Source organism: Melopsittacus undulatus, chromosome Z (genome assembly GCF_012275295.1).
Source record: "Melopsittacus undulatus isolate bMelUnd1 chromosome Z, bMelUnd1.mat.Z, whole genome shotgun sequence".
Classification (NCBI taxonomy): domain Eukaryota; kingdom Metazoa; phylum Chordata; class Aves; order Psittaciformes; family Psittaculidae; genus Melopsittacus; species Melopsittacus undulatus.
In genome coordinates this window covers 793,684-809,304 of record NC_047557.1, presented here as the reverse complement: position 1 = coordinate 809,304, position 15,621 = coordinate 793,684, and the positions used below count along the sequence as shown (strand labels likewise).

Here is a 15,621-nt window from a genome sequence, read left to right as displayed (position 1 = left end):
TTGGTCAAGCACAGCTCAGCTTGCACAGTTAGAAAGAGCAAAGCTCTGTCTGCCAGTGCTCTCATCAGGGAGCAGCAGCCATCCACAGCTCTGAGTTATCAAGTGCAACAGAAAACTTTTGTGCTGGAATAGAGGCATGAGACTCCCTTTGTTTCTGCCCAGGGATGATCCGACTGTTCGCCCCCAGCAAACATTCACCCATGCTTTGCTCAGTCCCTCCTTGGTGGGCTGGAGCAACGGTGGAGCCTGGCTCTTGGAGGACAGGACCATTCTCTGGTTTGAGGAATTTAATTTTGAGGAAACATTCCCCAAAGGAGCAATAATCTAATTCCCTGAATTGCTGCTATGCCTATTGCAGCCCAGAGGACCACAGCAGCACTACACAAAGTCTGTCAATTAGTTGATTCGGTCTTAAATGACTTTTTTTTCTGCAGCAAAGTCTTTTTTTCTTCATGTTGTTATCTTTGCAGAGGTCTTCTAGTGACAGAGAGGAGGGAAGAATGCCACCCATAATAAATCAGTTACAAAAGCAATTTTACCTACTTCTGTTTGCAGATTGTCCATGAAATGACTGTGATTTCATCCAATTTAAGCCCTGCTTCACTGTTTAGAGATTGTGTTTTTCCCGGATAATCCCATGTTAATGACTCTGTGTGGTTCTCTCCAGTTGTTTTTCTGCTGAGCAGCATGAACTAGGACAAGCTTTGCTTATGCTGGGGTAGAGAAACCAGTGCAAGGATGCAGACAACCCTTTAGCTCTGAGTGATTATGCTGCCAGGAAAAATTACATGGCTCTTTCCGTGATCAGGGGATGATGTCTTGTACGACTCCCTGGTTAAGGAGCTGCCATCTCTTAGTGTCCAGGCTGTACCTTTGCTCTGGAGACACCCACCAGCCAGTTACACCAGGACTCATCACTGGAAGCAGTTGATGGAGGAAGTTCAATCGTGTTACTTGTGATGGGTCAGTGATAGCAAACTGCTGGCCAAGTTGGGCTAGAAGAAATATAAACCCAGCTGATGCAGGCAATAGTGAGCTGTAGTGAGTGTTTCTTGAAACACCTTTTGTGCTGGGCACTAGGCAGGCTCACAGTCAGTGCTCAAGAGAAGGGGTACCTGCTGTCCCTATGCAGTTTTCCCAGCAGCTGATGGTCAAGTTTACACTAGTTGTGTCTGAACATCTTTCAGCATTGCCCCCAACACAAGAGGGACATAATGCTATTACAGTGAGTCCAGAGGAAGCCAAGAAGATGGGATAGAAAGAGGGGTAATGGCTTTAACCTGACAGAGGGGAGATTGAGATGAGCTCTTAGGCAGAAGCTCTTCCCAGAGAAGCTGTGGCTGCCCCATCCCTGGCAGTGCTCAAGACTAGGTTGGACACAGGGACTTGGAGCAAGCTGCACTAGTGGAAGGGGTCCCTTCCTGTAGCAGGGGTTGGAACTGGATGAGGTTTAAGGTCCCTTCTAACCTAAACTATTCTGTAATTCTATGATATCAGGAGAAAACTGCTCCTGAACTGCCTGGGTGCTTGTTTTACCAGTGGGGAGCATAGTGCAACTCCACTAATGGATTTTCATTTTAGACCTCTGAAATGGTGAGTGGTGACCCCACCTTATTAAAAATCCCATGTGGTCCCTTTGCCTGTGAAACAGCGGGGAATGATGGTGGTTTTACAGGTACAATTATACCAAGAGCACCAACAAGGGCTCAATTTACAGCACAATCCAAACACAGTTTTCATTAGCTGGACACTTAGAGTCCAATATGCACCTCACCTCCTGTATCAGAGATGTGTTCCTTTATTGAATAGCCATTTCCTTCATCTGTTTTGCTTTGTTCTTCTGTTAAGAAAGGCAAAGAAACAAGGACCTCTATGCTTTATGAAGTGTTAAAATACATGTCGTCTTTGTAGTGCTGGCATTGCTCCCAGTGGGCCCTATTACTTCAATTAAGCTTTTTAAAGTAAAAATAAATATCTAAACCCCATAGACAAACAAGCCTCAAAACGAAGTTTGATAAGCAATTGTGCCTTGCAGGCTACCAACTGTGTAAATAAATAATGCTTTGAGATCCAAATGTGGTTTAAAGTGGTTTCTGGGGGTTGTTTTTTGTAGGGAACGGGCAGTCAACACGTCTCAGCCTGGAACACTTCAACTCACTGTGGGCAACCTGAAACCAGAGGAAACCTACACCTTCCGAGTGGTGGCATACAACGAGTGGGGACCTGGAGAGAGCTCGCAGCCCATCAAGGTCGCCACGCAGCCAGAGTGTGAGTGTGCATAACAGTGGGGTCTCAGTACAGGTAGCAGCAAGAGCTGGATGGATGAGATGCAGCCTTGCAGCACTTATAGTGCAACGGGTTAAGGTTTTCATAGAGCTGCTCTTAGAAAACATGACCCAGTCCTTATGCACGATAAATAAAACCTTTCTTCAGTTCATAATGGTTCTCAGAGTTAGACAACTATTACAGCTATTACAAGAACTTAACAGCAGCGTATTGCTTGTTTGTGTCATGACTTTGATGATCACACATCCCATCTTCTATTATGCGACAGCATGAGTGATACAAAAAGCAGTGCTATGGTACATAACACTTTGGTTTTCTACAAGGAAATATGATAAACTGGATGGAAGATAACACAAAACATACATAAGGAGTTGGTTTTTTACAAAGAAACATGATAGATAAACTTGCTGAAAGATACAGAAACTTTCTACTGGAGAAAACATTTTGGCTTATCGGTTTTGAAAGCAAATATTTTTCTATTAGTTAATGTTAACAGAAAGTGTGTTTTATATTTCCTTGGAGCAGGTGGAATCTTTCAGTAAACACTTTTTCTCTATGTCTGATTTTATTGTACATATTTGCATATGTCTAGTCTCCAGAAAGAAAGAAATTCCTTCTGGTTGTGTTTGTTCTATTGCAGTTTTTCTCCCTTGGAAGGTCCAAGAAGGGCTGCTGTAGAGAGAGGACTGAAACATTTTTGGAACCCTTTCATGGCAAAATTAATTATTCTGAAGAGTAGACAGTGAAAATGGGATTGGCATCTAGTTCTCAGCATCAGGATGAGTGCTGTGTGTGATACGGATGGTCATTAGCCTGCTTTGGTGAACTGTAGGGGAAACGGTGTGATGCTGAGCTGCTTTTGTGCTCAGCACAAAAGTCCCTGCCAGATTGCACTCACCCTCTGTAGTAAGGTGGAAAAACTAACGCTGCACAAAAGCACAGAAGCTGTTTTACATCGTCACACCCTGCTATGATCAGAAATTTACAGAAAGGCAATATTTGTCTGAAAACCCCTCGTTGTGTGAAGGTAACAGCTGTGCTGTAAACCCTGAAATGTGTTTTCTTGATTCATTGCTGCAAGTGAATCACTGGGAGCTAGGTAGAGGAGGTGGGAATAGCTCTCCACAGGGGTGGAGAGGGAGAAGCTCTTGGAAGCAAACCCGGTGATAAGGCAAGCCTTGTGGGGTAGATTTAGGTGGCTTTTGAACTGTTCTGTTCCCTTTACAGCTAATCAGAGCCCCAGGAAAGGTGTCTATTACAGCTAGTGAGAACATCTGTGATATCGCCTGGCCAGGCAAGGTATGCAGTGAACAAGCAGAAAAGGGGCCTTTCAACTCCCATTATTCTGTGATTCTTGTGTCTTTAGCTTTGCTTATCACAAAACATGAATTTTACTCCCTGTTATCACTTCCCAAACCCCCAAGAGTGGCCATGTTAGTGAAAAATCACCCAAGATACATCGATTTCTATTTCTCTCAATGGCCTTGAATTTTAGATACGTCTACAATGCCTGCCTTTATTTGCAGTTACTGCCATGTGCAAACAGAAGCAAGGTTGTACCGCAGCCCTTTTGGGGGAAATGATTCTTGAAAAGGAAACTGTGGCCTCCCCATCCCTGGCAGTGTTCAAGGCCAGGTTGGACAGGGCTTGGAACAACCTGCTCTAGTGGAAGGTGTCCCTGCCGGTGGCCTGTGGAACCAAATGAGTTTTAAAGTCAACCCAAACTATTCTATGACTCTGACCCACTCAAAGGCAGTTTATGAATCTGAGCTTATTGAAAATAAGGTATTAAGTAACCATTAACATCATTTATCTGTTAGCAATTTATCACTGCTTAGACACACTCACAAATGTGCATATACACATCTCGGTATGTGTTTGCGGTCTATATATATATTGTGTATATATATTTACACAAGCAAAATAACATTTCAGTTAGGAAAATACCTTCCCCCTGGCAAAGCCCACATGAAAATCAGGCACCGCTACCCCCTACTGATACCATCTGAAGGTGCCGCATCGCAGTTACCAGCTCTGTTTTATGTGTGGCATAGACATTTGGAATATCTTTCCTATTTAATAACTTCAAGATTTCTCTGAAGTGTCAGGTTTGAGCATGTAGAAAATATTGCATTCCATTTTTCTTTGTGCTTTTTTACTGTTGACCAAATTATGTTATCATTTTGAAACAACTCTCGCTGGTCCTGAGAGGCAGTCAGCCTCTATGTGGCTGTCTTTAAGAACATGCTGTAACTATTGTACAATAAATTACATGGCTGCACATAAATTGAATTTTCACATTATTTGAAAGTATCAGAAGTATTATGCAATCTGGCATTGTTAAAGAAGAAAAAGCTGATGAAAAAGGACATCTGAAATTCATGTCTGTCAGTGCCTGTTTCTAAAAGTGCATACATTTGCTCAGTAATCAGTTTAAAAGATCAACAGAACAAGTTCCAGCTTTTTGAAATAATCATCTGGAATGTATGGGCTGGATTTATATGAAGGTTTTTGTCCCCAGATTAACAACCCCTCCTTCCTTTTTTTTTTTTTAGTAAACTACGACCCCTTTTTCTCTGCTTTTATGGTATATAATTTCACTACAGTATTATCAGTCCAGATTTAAATCCCTGACTGCTTAAGCTACGTCTAATCTTTTCATACCACATGTGGAGACTTTGTGAGTTATTATTTTGGCTCCTCAAGATGCTGTTAAAGCAGCTTGGTAGTAGAGAATAAAGAAAGCATCTACACTCACAAGGCAGATTGAAATTGTCCACCCCAGCTTTGAAAGCGGTTTCCTGCTGTGGGACCAGTTCACCTCCTTTCACAGCCCTCATGAATTAAAACCAGTTTCCTAATAGATCTCTGTCTCCCTGATGTGTGTATTAGTTGGTGAAAGATAGATAACATGAATAGGAAGGCATGTTTGTGTGCCCTGAAGAAGACTATGGTCTCGCTTCAGTCTCATAAAGTCTCCTCTTATCATTGCCATTCCAGTGAAATCAGTGCAGTGTGCACTGACATCTCAACTTCTACCCAACCATCTTTAAGGGCTTTATAATTAATTACTGTATCTTTCTGAGGTAAGGAATTGGTATTATACCTACTTAAGAGAAGCCCAGCTGTGTCCCCATATGGCTACCCCCTCCTGTACTACACTGAGGAGCAAATCTCTGACCCCCTGAGGGAGGGAGCAGCAGGGAGGAACTGGGCTTCCCACCCCAATATCCTGAAAATGGGAATTCTGAAACAGAAATAGATTGTTCAGACTTAAACAGGATAAGTCTAGGTTAGATATAAGGAAGGAATTATTTACTGCGAGGGTGGTGAGGCACTGGAATGGGTTGCCCAGGGAGGCTGTGAATGCTCCATCCCTGGCAGTGTTTAAGGCCAGGTTGGGTGGAGTCTTGTGTGACATGGTTTAGTGAGACGTGTCCCTGCCCATGGCAGGTGGGTTGGAACTGGGTGATCTTAAGGTGCTTTCCAACCCTAATTATTCTGTGATTCTATGATTCTATGATTTAGGATGAATTTATGCAGTGAGCGAAGCATTTTGCAGTGGCTAGAAGGTGATATCACTTGCACAGGAGACTTGTGTGACTTTGGCCACTGAGATCCATGCCTGCCTAGATGCACTTTCAATTCCCATTAGAGGATGCTACCTCAAACCTCAGAAGTCAGTCACTTTATTCTTTTCCTTTTTTTTTTCCTTATCACTCACTGGCTGCACCTGAATTTTCTTGCTAAAACAACTAGCAGCAAGAAGTACATTAGTGGAATCACTACTGCATTAGAGGAATCACACCAGGAGCTATACAAGTTTTTGGTTTCATGGTGGGTTGGGTTTTTTTTCCTACAGGTATTTCAGTGGAGACATTATTATTTGAAGCCGCTGCACAGCAAACGTTTAAAAGGCATAGAGAAAGTTGCTACAGCAATCTCTTTTGACATACATCTCTTATACAAACGTCAAACCCGCATAGAAAATTAAAAGGCCATTAAAATTAATGCAATGAAATTTCACATGAAAAAGCAAGGAAAGAACGGGATATCTTTAAAACCCACATAGATGACAATTTTTTCAAACAATAAACTGTTCCATATATGCTAATCTGGGCAACTTAAGTTTACAGAATAGACATGTGCTGGAGTAATTGAATTTTCTAAAGACTTCTATCGTACCCATCCCTTTTAGACAACAGTTCAGAGATGGTGCCAGATTGTTCACTTCTGAGGGCTGGTAAGGGTCCTCAAGCAGGGCTGCACCCTGCCAGTGTTGGATGTTGACTATTTCAAAGAGCTCTAATGTCACATTTGCACCCTACTCAGCTGTTTTGGGTACCAGTTTCAGTCACAATGATAATATTGATGCTATAAATGGTGCTAAATGGTCTCACCTTGCACTAGCCCAGCTTGCTCCAAGCCCCTGTGTCCAACCTGGCCTTGAGCACTGCCAGGGATGGGGCAGCCACAGCTTCTCTGGGCACCCTGTGCCAGCGCCTCAGCACCCTCACAGGGAACAGCTTCTGCCTAAGAGCTCAGCTCAGTCTCCTCTCTGTCAAGTTCAAGCCATTTCCCTTGTCCTGTCCCTACAAACCTTTTTCCCAAGCCCCTCTCCAGGTTTCTTGTAGCCCCTTTAGTAACTGGAGCTGCTCTAAGGTCTTTCTTTAAGGAGCCTTCTCTTTTCCAGTCTGAACAAGCCCAGCTCTCTCAGCTTGATGATCTTTCCAGAGCCATTGTAACCTGGGCTATTAATTAGGTCCATGACTTTTTTTCTTTCCTTGCTCATTCCCAGGTAAAGATCTATACAAGCTGCTGGGAAAATATCTTCACAACAGGGATTTCCCTGTTCATCATGTGCTGCTGTAACAAAAATCAATAGTTTTTAACAGACCTATAGCTAGTCCATCAGCAGCGTTCCCTGCTGCAGCCCATCCTGCATCAGCTGTCAAAGTGACGAACAGAGGACATGGCACTCCATCCATCCATCCATCCATCCAATCATCCACCCACCCATCAATCCTCTTACAATATTGCATATATTATTTTAAAATTTAAAAAAAGTCTGCATGATTCTTCATTCTCACCCTGACAAAATTTGTGTGTACAGAAAGGTCCCCAGAATAATGAATTGTTTGCTTTGCTTTCGCTCAGTGTCCATTTTGCAAGCTATAGGGTTATTTCTATATTTGTATATATATTTAATATATTTCATATGTTTATGAATATATAAAAGAGCTGAGGTGGGCAGAAACCTAAGCATCTCCAGTGTAGTGCCTTGAGAGTGAATTTTTCTTACATTTTGATGAAAGGGTGAAGCAATACTGAAAAATGTTTTCTGTGGAGTCATTAATATCCTCCTCATTTGTATGTATTTTTCCATAATGGCTCAGTAAAATACACCCTGGGGTAACTTTATGCCATTCCTGCATGGTTCTTTAATTTTATGAGTAATTTATGTGGAGCATTGTAGGGGGGAGGAGGTTTCAATTGCTTTAAATGAAACATATCTTTCTAAAAGTTGGGTAGACATGAAGGAAAAGGTGGAGGTGTCTCGTTCTCTCTGTCTTAGAATCCTGCTTTTGGCTTCTCATCCACTTTTTTCCCTCTGCTGTTTTGTTGGGGTTTTGTGGGGTTTTTTTGTCTTCTTATCTCTCTTTTTGAGAGAGTAGAGTTGCTTTAATCTCAACTCTTTTAAGTTGCTTCATAGAGTCCCAAACTGGTTTGGCTTGGAAGGGACCTTAAAGCTCCTCCATTTCCAACCCCCTGCCATGGACCAGGGACCTCTTCCACTGGAGCAGCTGCTCCAAGCCCCTGTGTCCAACCTGGCCTTGAGCACTGCCAGGGATGGGGCAGCCACAGCTTCTCTGGGCACCCTGTGCCAGCGCCTCAGCACCCTCACAGAAAGGATCTTCACTTTGCAGAAGGTTGATGCAGGAGCAGGATGATGTCTACCTTTAACTTCCTAGTGATGTCCCCAGCACAGTCCAGGTAATGCTCCTGCCCTGGCACTGGTGTTATTAGTGCTGCTTTCTGCAATGGAATATATTAATTCAGATGCCTCGCACATATCTGCGGTATGAATTTTATCTTCTGCTTCTTTTGTGTTTATTTCCATCAGGTTGAATTTCAAATAAAGTAGAAATTAATTTCATCTTGGGGGGGATCTGAGCTGGTTTCTTATGGAAAACCAACTGCTAGCTCCTGCTGACACTTCCTATGCTATCCAGACACCTCTGCCGCACTGTGCCTGGGTCTGTATGTGTTGGGGGCAGTCAGGCCAGCTTCTGCTTCTTAGATACCTTTAAACTTGTGTCAGGTCTGGTTAATAGAGGCTGTTAGCATTGATGATTGAGATTAAAAAACACCTCATGTTGTTTTATTCTTCAGACTCTGGCTACCTTTAGTGCTGCGGTCTTTTTCTCCATCTTTTATTTCTTTTTCAATTCCCATTGAATTTCTAGTTGTACTTGTGGAACAAAATGCAGTACCTTAAGCTAGATTCAGTTACTCCATCTGCACTTACCTGCTGAAGATGTGGTTCATTGTGTGTCATGGGGAGGCTGATTGAGAGTTTTGTAAAAGGCCATTTACAACAAGGAGGGTTTAAAGAAGAGAAAAAATACTATTTATGCTGTCCTGCTTTGTAGAAACTTCAGAAAAATGTAGCAAAGGAGGAGAAGAAAATGTTCTGCACATCTTTTTTGGAGCTCAGATTGATTTTGGCCTTGCATTTAGAGCAGTAAAAATAGGGGCAGGTGAACACATGGTCAGTTCTTCAGCAGTTCCGTAAATCTTAGGATGATCAAATTCATAAAAACATTTATTCTGCTAAATTTTTCCAACTTTTGAAATAGTCTCCAACACTGAGGGTATTTCCATCCCAAATCTTGCAGTGGTCATGTTACCTGTTACCTTTCTGCCCCTACTATATCCCCCCTGCAGCCATGTGCTGGTGAAATACTCATTTAGTTCCAATTGACCCATAGTGCTGGCTGCAGAAGCTCTCTGAAGCTGAAGTTCCAGCTGGCTCATGCAGTGGCACTGAGCAAAGTTTTCTGTTCCTGTATATCATCATCCCTTTGATTCTAAAATGGCCACAATGGTGAAGATATACTGGAATCTTAATCCTTTGACAATATCATGCAAGCCCTTCTTTTCTGTGAAGGCAGATTCAGGTTACTAATAGTGGGAGTATTTGTTACCATCTTGGTACACTATGAGTTAAAGTGAAAACCGAATCAATCCCAGAAAATAAGATTATTCCTTTTCAAATTCTGATTCAATTTAAAGTACCACAAATTGCTTGCTGCTCATCATTCATCTTAGTTAACTGAAATAATGAAGTAAAAATCTTTTCTTTTGGAGGTTTTGTTTAGTCTATTTTTTTTCTGACCAGCTCTTCTACCTCCTTTGAAAAGTGTAAATCTCATTAGAAAGTTGCATTGTTATATGAAATAATTGTAATTAAAAGTGAATTTAAATGCCTTTGCATTCCCTTTATGAGACTTTCATAAGTCTTGGTGTCCCGTGATTGTGCTATGATTTCTACAGAGCAAGAAATGCAGTAAACAACGAGTATGTATTATATCAGGTGTGTATTAATATATATCGAATTTTATATTAGATGTACACTGAAACATAATTATTGCACTCATGAGCAGGTACCTCCACAGCTTCACATTTAGGACAGAATTACTGGTGCGTTCAATATGATGTGAATCAGTGACGGTCTCAAGGGTTGTTTTCCTTCTGATTACTGACACATTCACCATACCAGGAAAACTTTCTCTTCTAAGACACTGTCATGATGGTTGAGAGTCACTTAAAGAATCACCATCAAAGGCATTAGCAAGGGTAGTTTTAATAGGAATTCATGAAACATGCAAAGGAGTTAGTTAGAACTGATTTAGAATGGTTTACACAGAGACCAAAGATGCAGAAAGGTAAGGGAGACCCTCCTGCTGAGTTACAAGGTTAAGACTCGACCCTCTTGCTTTCTAAACTCCTGATGGAGTTTTGGTGCAGCTAGGTCCAAATCTTAGTTCCAGACTTGTTCAGCTGTTTACATCTCAAGGGTTACGTGTGTAATCATTTATACCGCCTAAGGAGTCACTGTTCACAACAGCAGCAAAAAGTGGCCTTACTAGGATGTTATAAAAGTACTGGTTCACCAGAGGTGGGATTTTCACACACCTTTCGACCTAGCAGCAGTCTGCAGTGTTAAAGTGAATAGGAAGAACTTCCTCTCCTCCCAGTCTGCTGATCCTTCACAGTCTGATTGTTGGTGAGGGCTCTTACACGTATGTCCAAGGGGTTTTAAATACTGCTAAATTACAAACTTTTTTCCAATTGTTTTTAACAGATTTTCTCTTCTGCCCATTTTCATTGATTTGAAATTCACTTGTGAAAGAATAGTGAGGGGTTTTCTATATTTAAAAACTTTTTCTTTGTGCTTCTTTAAAATTGTTCTGTGTTTTTTCATCAGACTTTTTAAATATAGGTTGAGGACAGCAAGTTAAGGGAAAGGACCAGAGTTTTGGGGATCACCAGAAATTGTGGTGCTGGAGGATCTTGTGTTTTGAAGAACAGGAAAAACAATTCTTAATTGTTTTCCTCTTTCTTTAATTAGTGAAACAATGTGGTTTATTCTGTCATCCAGTATGCAAAAGTTTTGAAAAGCTTATACCAAAATTGGTGCGAGTAAAAAAATATAAAAATCTAGAAAATAAATATTTTTGTTTGAATATGTAAGTAATGGGTGTTTCAGTAATGGAACTACTTTGCTTCATTTTTCTTGCTAAGAAAAAATTGTCACCCTTTTTTCCAAATGTCTTGCTGTCTGTGAAGACCATATTCACCAGAAATAACCTCTTTCAGTGAAAATACTCCAAATACTCTAAATGAGAAAAGGGATTTTCCATTTCTGAGGTTTTCCTGTGCCTCACACTCCTGCCTTTTAGTGGCTCCTGGAGTATCTGTAGATACAAGAAGTCAGTGCTTGCCACCTAATTATTGCTTTTATAAATAATAAGCTTCAGTGGCTGGAAGTATGTCTAATTCTGGTCCAGGTTTGCTGAGATGCAAAAGCAACATTATGTGAACAAAATACTTTGCTTTGACTGACTTGACAAGAAGGAACAGAAAATTATAGCCACTCTTATCTGAAAAGAAAAAAAAAGAGAAGAGATTAGCATATGTTAATCAAGTATGCAAATAAAGGAATTTCACCATTTGCATGAAATCTCCATATTGATAGGTCCTTGATGTAAACAGTGATGCAGAGGCAGAGGAGCAATCGCTGTGACTGGATCCCCTCATCCAGGAGCAGTGTAGGGCAGACAGACCACCTTCAGCACCCTTCGCTGTGCCAGGGTTTACCCTGCATGCAGATGAGATGTCAGTTTGGGGATGTGGGTAAGTATGAACCTGCTTGAACGAGGCCAGAGGAGGCCATGGAGCTGCTGCGAGGGCTGGAGCAGCTCTGCTCTGGAGCCAGGCTGAGAGAGCTGGGCTGGCCCAGCCTGGACAAGAGAAGGCTCCTGAAGGGGACACCTTGAGAGCAGCTCCAGTGCCTAAAGGGGCTGCAGGAAACCTGGAGAGGGGCTTGGGACAAGGGCCTGTAGGGACAGGCCAAGGGGAATGGCTTGAACCTGCCAGAACAGGGGAGACTGAGCTGAGCTCTGAGGCAGAAGCTGTTCCCTGTGAGGGTGCTGAGGCGCTGGCACAGGGTGCCCAGAGAAGCTGTGGCTGCCCCATCCCTGGCAGTGCTCAAGGCCAGGTTGGACACAGGGGCTTGGAGCAGCTGCTCCAGTGGAAGGTCTCCCTGCCCATGGCAGGGGTTGGAGCTGGATGGGCTTTAAGGTCCGTTCCAACACAAACCAGTTTGGGATTCTATGAGAGGCACTTGACAATGATGAAGATATCACCACACCTGTGTGAAATATGTCACAGTTGGAAGCTCTTTCACACTAGCATCCATTTTCTTCATCCTTACATCCCCCACGGAAGTGTTTTGATGCTGCAGTCCTTGAGCAGCATGGTTGTCCTTTCCACTCGCTGCTGGTGAGATGTAGGACAGTGTTTCACCAGCCGGATTTGGCAAGTACCTTTGGCACTATCTGATCTCCCTCTGGACAGGAGCGCTGGCGTGTCATTTTGCTGAGATTCATCCTGAAATCTCTGCTGACCTGCAGGGATGCATTTGTCTCCCTTCAGCTTTCTTAGAACAATGGCAATTGTGGCACCGGTAATGAGCTGGAAACGAAATAAGTTCACCAAGCCTCTTTTGGGCACAGGGAAGTGACCAGCTCAGTGCCTCCAGCTGATCCAATGCCACTAAATCTGATTGAATAGTGGTACAAATCTCTTCTGAAACCTTTTCATCAGAAACAAGGCTACCTCTATAAGGAGACAGGTTTTATTTGTAGGACAGCTGTGTCTAGAGACCTCACTTAGGCTTGAGGTCTTTTGTGCCATGATTTCTACAAATATAAGGGCTGGATGAGAGCTGAGACAGAAGCAGACTGTTTAAACCTCTGCAGCTTATCAAGGGAAGCACTCCAGCCTACTAGTCCTGGGGAGTGACAAATCACTTAATTCACGTAGGTCCATTGGTCCCTTTCACACCTGTTGTATCTGTGGTACATACAAGCCCATGGAGGTGTTTGACTAACCATCTGCTGAGCTCCCATCAGGAAGATGGGTGCTGCAGTCACCAGTCCTGTCTCATCAGGAGTTGGCAGGGTACGAGGTGCTCAGCCACAACCATTCTGGTCCCCTGCAGTAATACAGCACCAGGAGAAGAAGGTCGAAGGGAAGATGTTCTATAAAATGAGCTGCTGCCAAGAGTTTCTAAAATAGCTTTGGATATAGGAATTGAAATTCTGTTTCAGTTCTGTCTGAAATGAATTCATCTTTGTTTCATCTGGACCTTTCTTCCTAGCCTAGAAAACTTGAAGTATAAATAGGTAAGATAAAGAATGGGTAGGAGATATATTATTATGCCATTTTATGGGAAGGAAATTGAAGCATAAAAGCATTAAATTATTTATCCAAGCTCCCTCTGGAAGTCGGAGCAGAGCCAGGATTGCTGTACCCTGTGTTTCTGCACAGTGTTTCTCAGAATAAAAGGTTGAATTTCTGTCCCTGCTGAAGTCAATAAGAGTTGCTTTTTAGTTCTGTGGATGTTATCATTTCACCTAAGTGCATAGCGGGGCCTCTAGTTCTTGTAAATGCCCTTCTATTCAGAGAGGTTTTCCTTCCATTTTTCAGACCTCAAACAAATGCAGGGCATGTTTCAACACCCAGAAGCAGATGGATTTTGTAACAAAAGCCTGTTTTCTGACTGAATTTATCTCACTGACTGCAGAATACGTCTTTGTTGACGGTATTATTTTAGTGTTCATGTTTGCACCCTGTATTTGCTCTCAAACAGCTTATCAACATTAATGAAATCTTAATAAATTTTGATTCTCAGAGAGATCTTCTCCCCAGTGCAAACTAGCACAATAGACTTCCTCCTCCATCCGCAATCCTGCCACAAACACAGCCCATCAGCACAGCATGAAAATAATAGGAGGACAAAAAGTGTTCTCTTTCTGAGTTCAGTAGCAGGGCTGACAGGTTGGTTACAGCGGTTCAACTCCTACAAGTGTGCACTGAGATAGAATCATAGAATAGTTAGGGTTGGAAAGGACCTGAAATGTGCGAATGTCAGGCAAAACAAGGATGGGTGTGAAAATGTGGGTAATAAAGGTACTTTTTAACGTTCATCCATTAATGAGATGCCTGTAAAGGTGTTGAGAGGCTTCTGCTGCACATTTCTGGCCAAGGACTTGTTTAGCAAGTGTATTTTCAGTTGGAAGAAACCTACAACAATCATCTAGCCCAACTGCCTGACCCCTTCATTGCTGACCAAAAGTACAAGCATGTTGTTATGGGCATTATTCAAATGTCTTTTGAGCACTGACAGGCTTGGGGCATCAAATGCTTTACCAAGAAGCCTGTTCCAGGCTCTAACCATACTCTCTATAATGAACTGCTTCCTCATGTGCAGTCTAAACCTCTGCTGGTGCAGCTTTGAACCAGTCCCATGTGTTATAGAATCATAGAATTGTTTAGGTTGAAAGGGACCTTAAAGCTCACCCATTTCCAACCCCTGCCACAGGCAGGGACACCTTCCACTGGAGCAGCTGCTCCAAACCCCTGTGTCCAACCTGGCCTTGAGCACTGCCAGGGATGGGGCAGCCACAGCTTCTCTGGGCACCCTGTGCCAGCGCCTCAGCACCCTCACAGGGAACAGCTTCTGCCTAAGAGCTCAGCTCAGTCTCCCCTGTTCTGTCCGGTTCAAGCCATTCCCCTTGGCCTGTCCCTACAGGCCCTTGTCCCAAGCCCCTCTCCAGCTTTCCTGCAGCCCCTTTAGGCACTGGAGCTGCTCTCAGGTGTCCCCTTCAGGAGCCTTCTCTTGTCCAGGCTGGGCCAGCCCAGCTCTCTCAGCCTGGCTCCAGAGCAGAGCTGCTCCAGCCCTCGCAGCATCTCCATGGCCTCCTCTGGCCTCGCTCCAACAGCTCCATGACCCTCTTGTGCTGCTGCCCCAGAGCTGGATCAGGACTGCAGGGGGGTTTCTTTGTAGAAGAAACCTGCCTCGACCTTCTGATCACTGTCACCCTGTTACTGCATTACGAGGTGAGAACGTAACACCATATTCCCATCTTGCCTCTTGGTCCAGATTCCGATCACTGATACATTCATGGTCTCTGGTGATGTACATGTCCCCTGAGCTCCCTTTTCTCCCCAGGCCCCTGCTTCTCCACAGCAGGAGTGTGGAGGAGGACATATTTCCAAACCTCCTCTGGTAGAGGCAGCCCCAAAGACGCATTTTCCCTTCACTGTAGAGTTCAGATCTGAGCCATCCCCATCGCATCACTTGGTGGTACTATCCCTGGTCCCACATTCCTTAACAAATCAAAGAATACTAGATTCATGCATCCATTTGTGGAGCACAGCTGAGCATCATGTGAAGACTTAGAGGGCAACCTAATGAAAACCAGAAGACCCTGTGAAAACATATATGACACCTACTTCCAAAAGCTGTCTTCACCACCAGCTCTTTTGGATAACACTGGAGTCATCCATGGCAGTCCTGCCAAATAACTCTTATGTCTTCAGAGCGTGTCCAGTGTGAGTAAGCAGGTTTTGCTGAGTTAATAATTACACTGTTCTCTAGCATTGCATCTTTCTGTGCAGCATTGAACCAGATTTTAATGAAATATCGTTAAAGCTGTTAACTACAGAGAAAGAAGGGAGGGAAGAAATCAAAGGCACAATCAA

At 43.2% G+C, this 15,621-nt stretch overlaps 1 protein-coding gene across 1 annotated transcript in view; it reads left to right on the top strand.

The window, feature by feature from the left end:
* DCC (DCC netrin 1 receptor) overlaps window positions 1–15,621 on the top strand; it is a 428,960-nt gene that overhangs the window by 256,576 nt on the left and 156,763 nt on the right. The window contains exon 10 of the mRNA XM_034072648.1: window positions 2,114–2,268. Coding sequence (XP_033928539.1) covers window positions 2,114–2,268 — 155 coding nt within the window. The remainder of the gene's footprint in view (window positions 1–2,113; window positions 2,269–15,621) is intronic.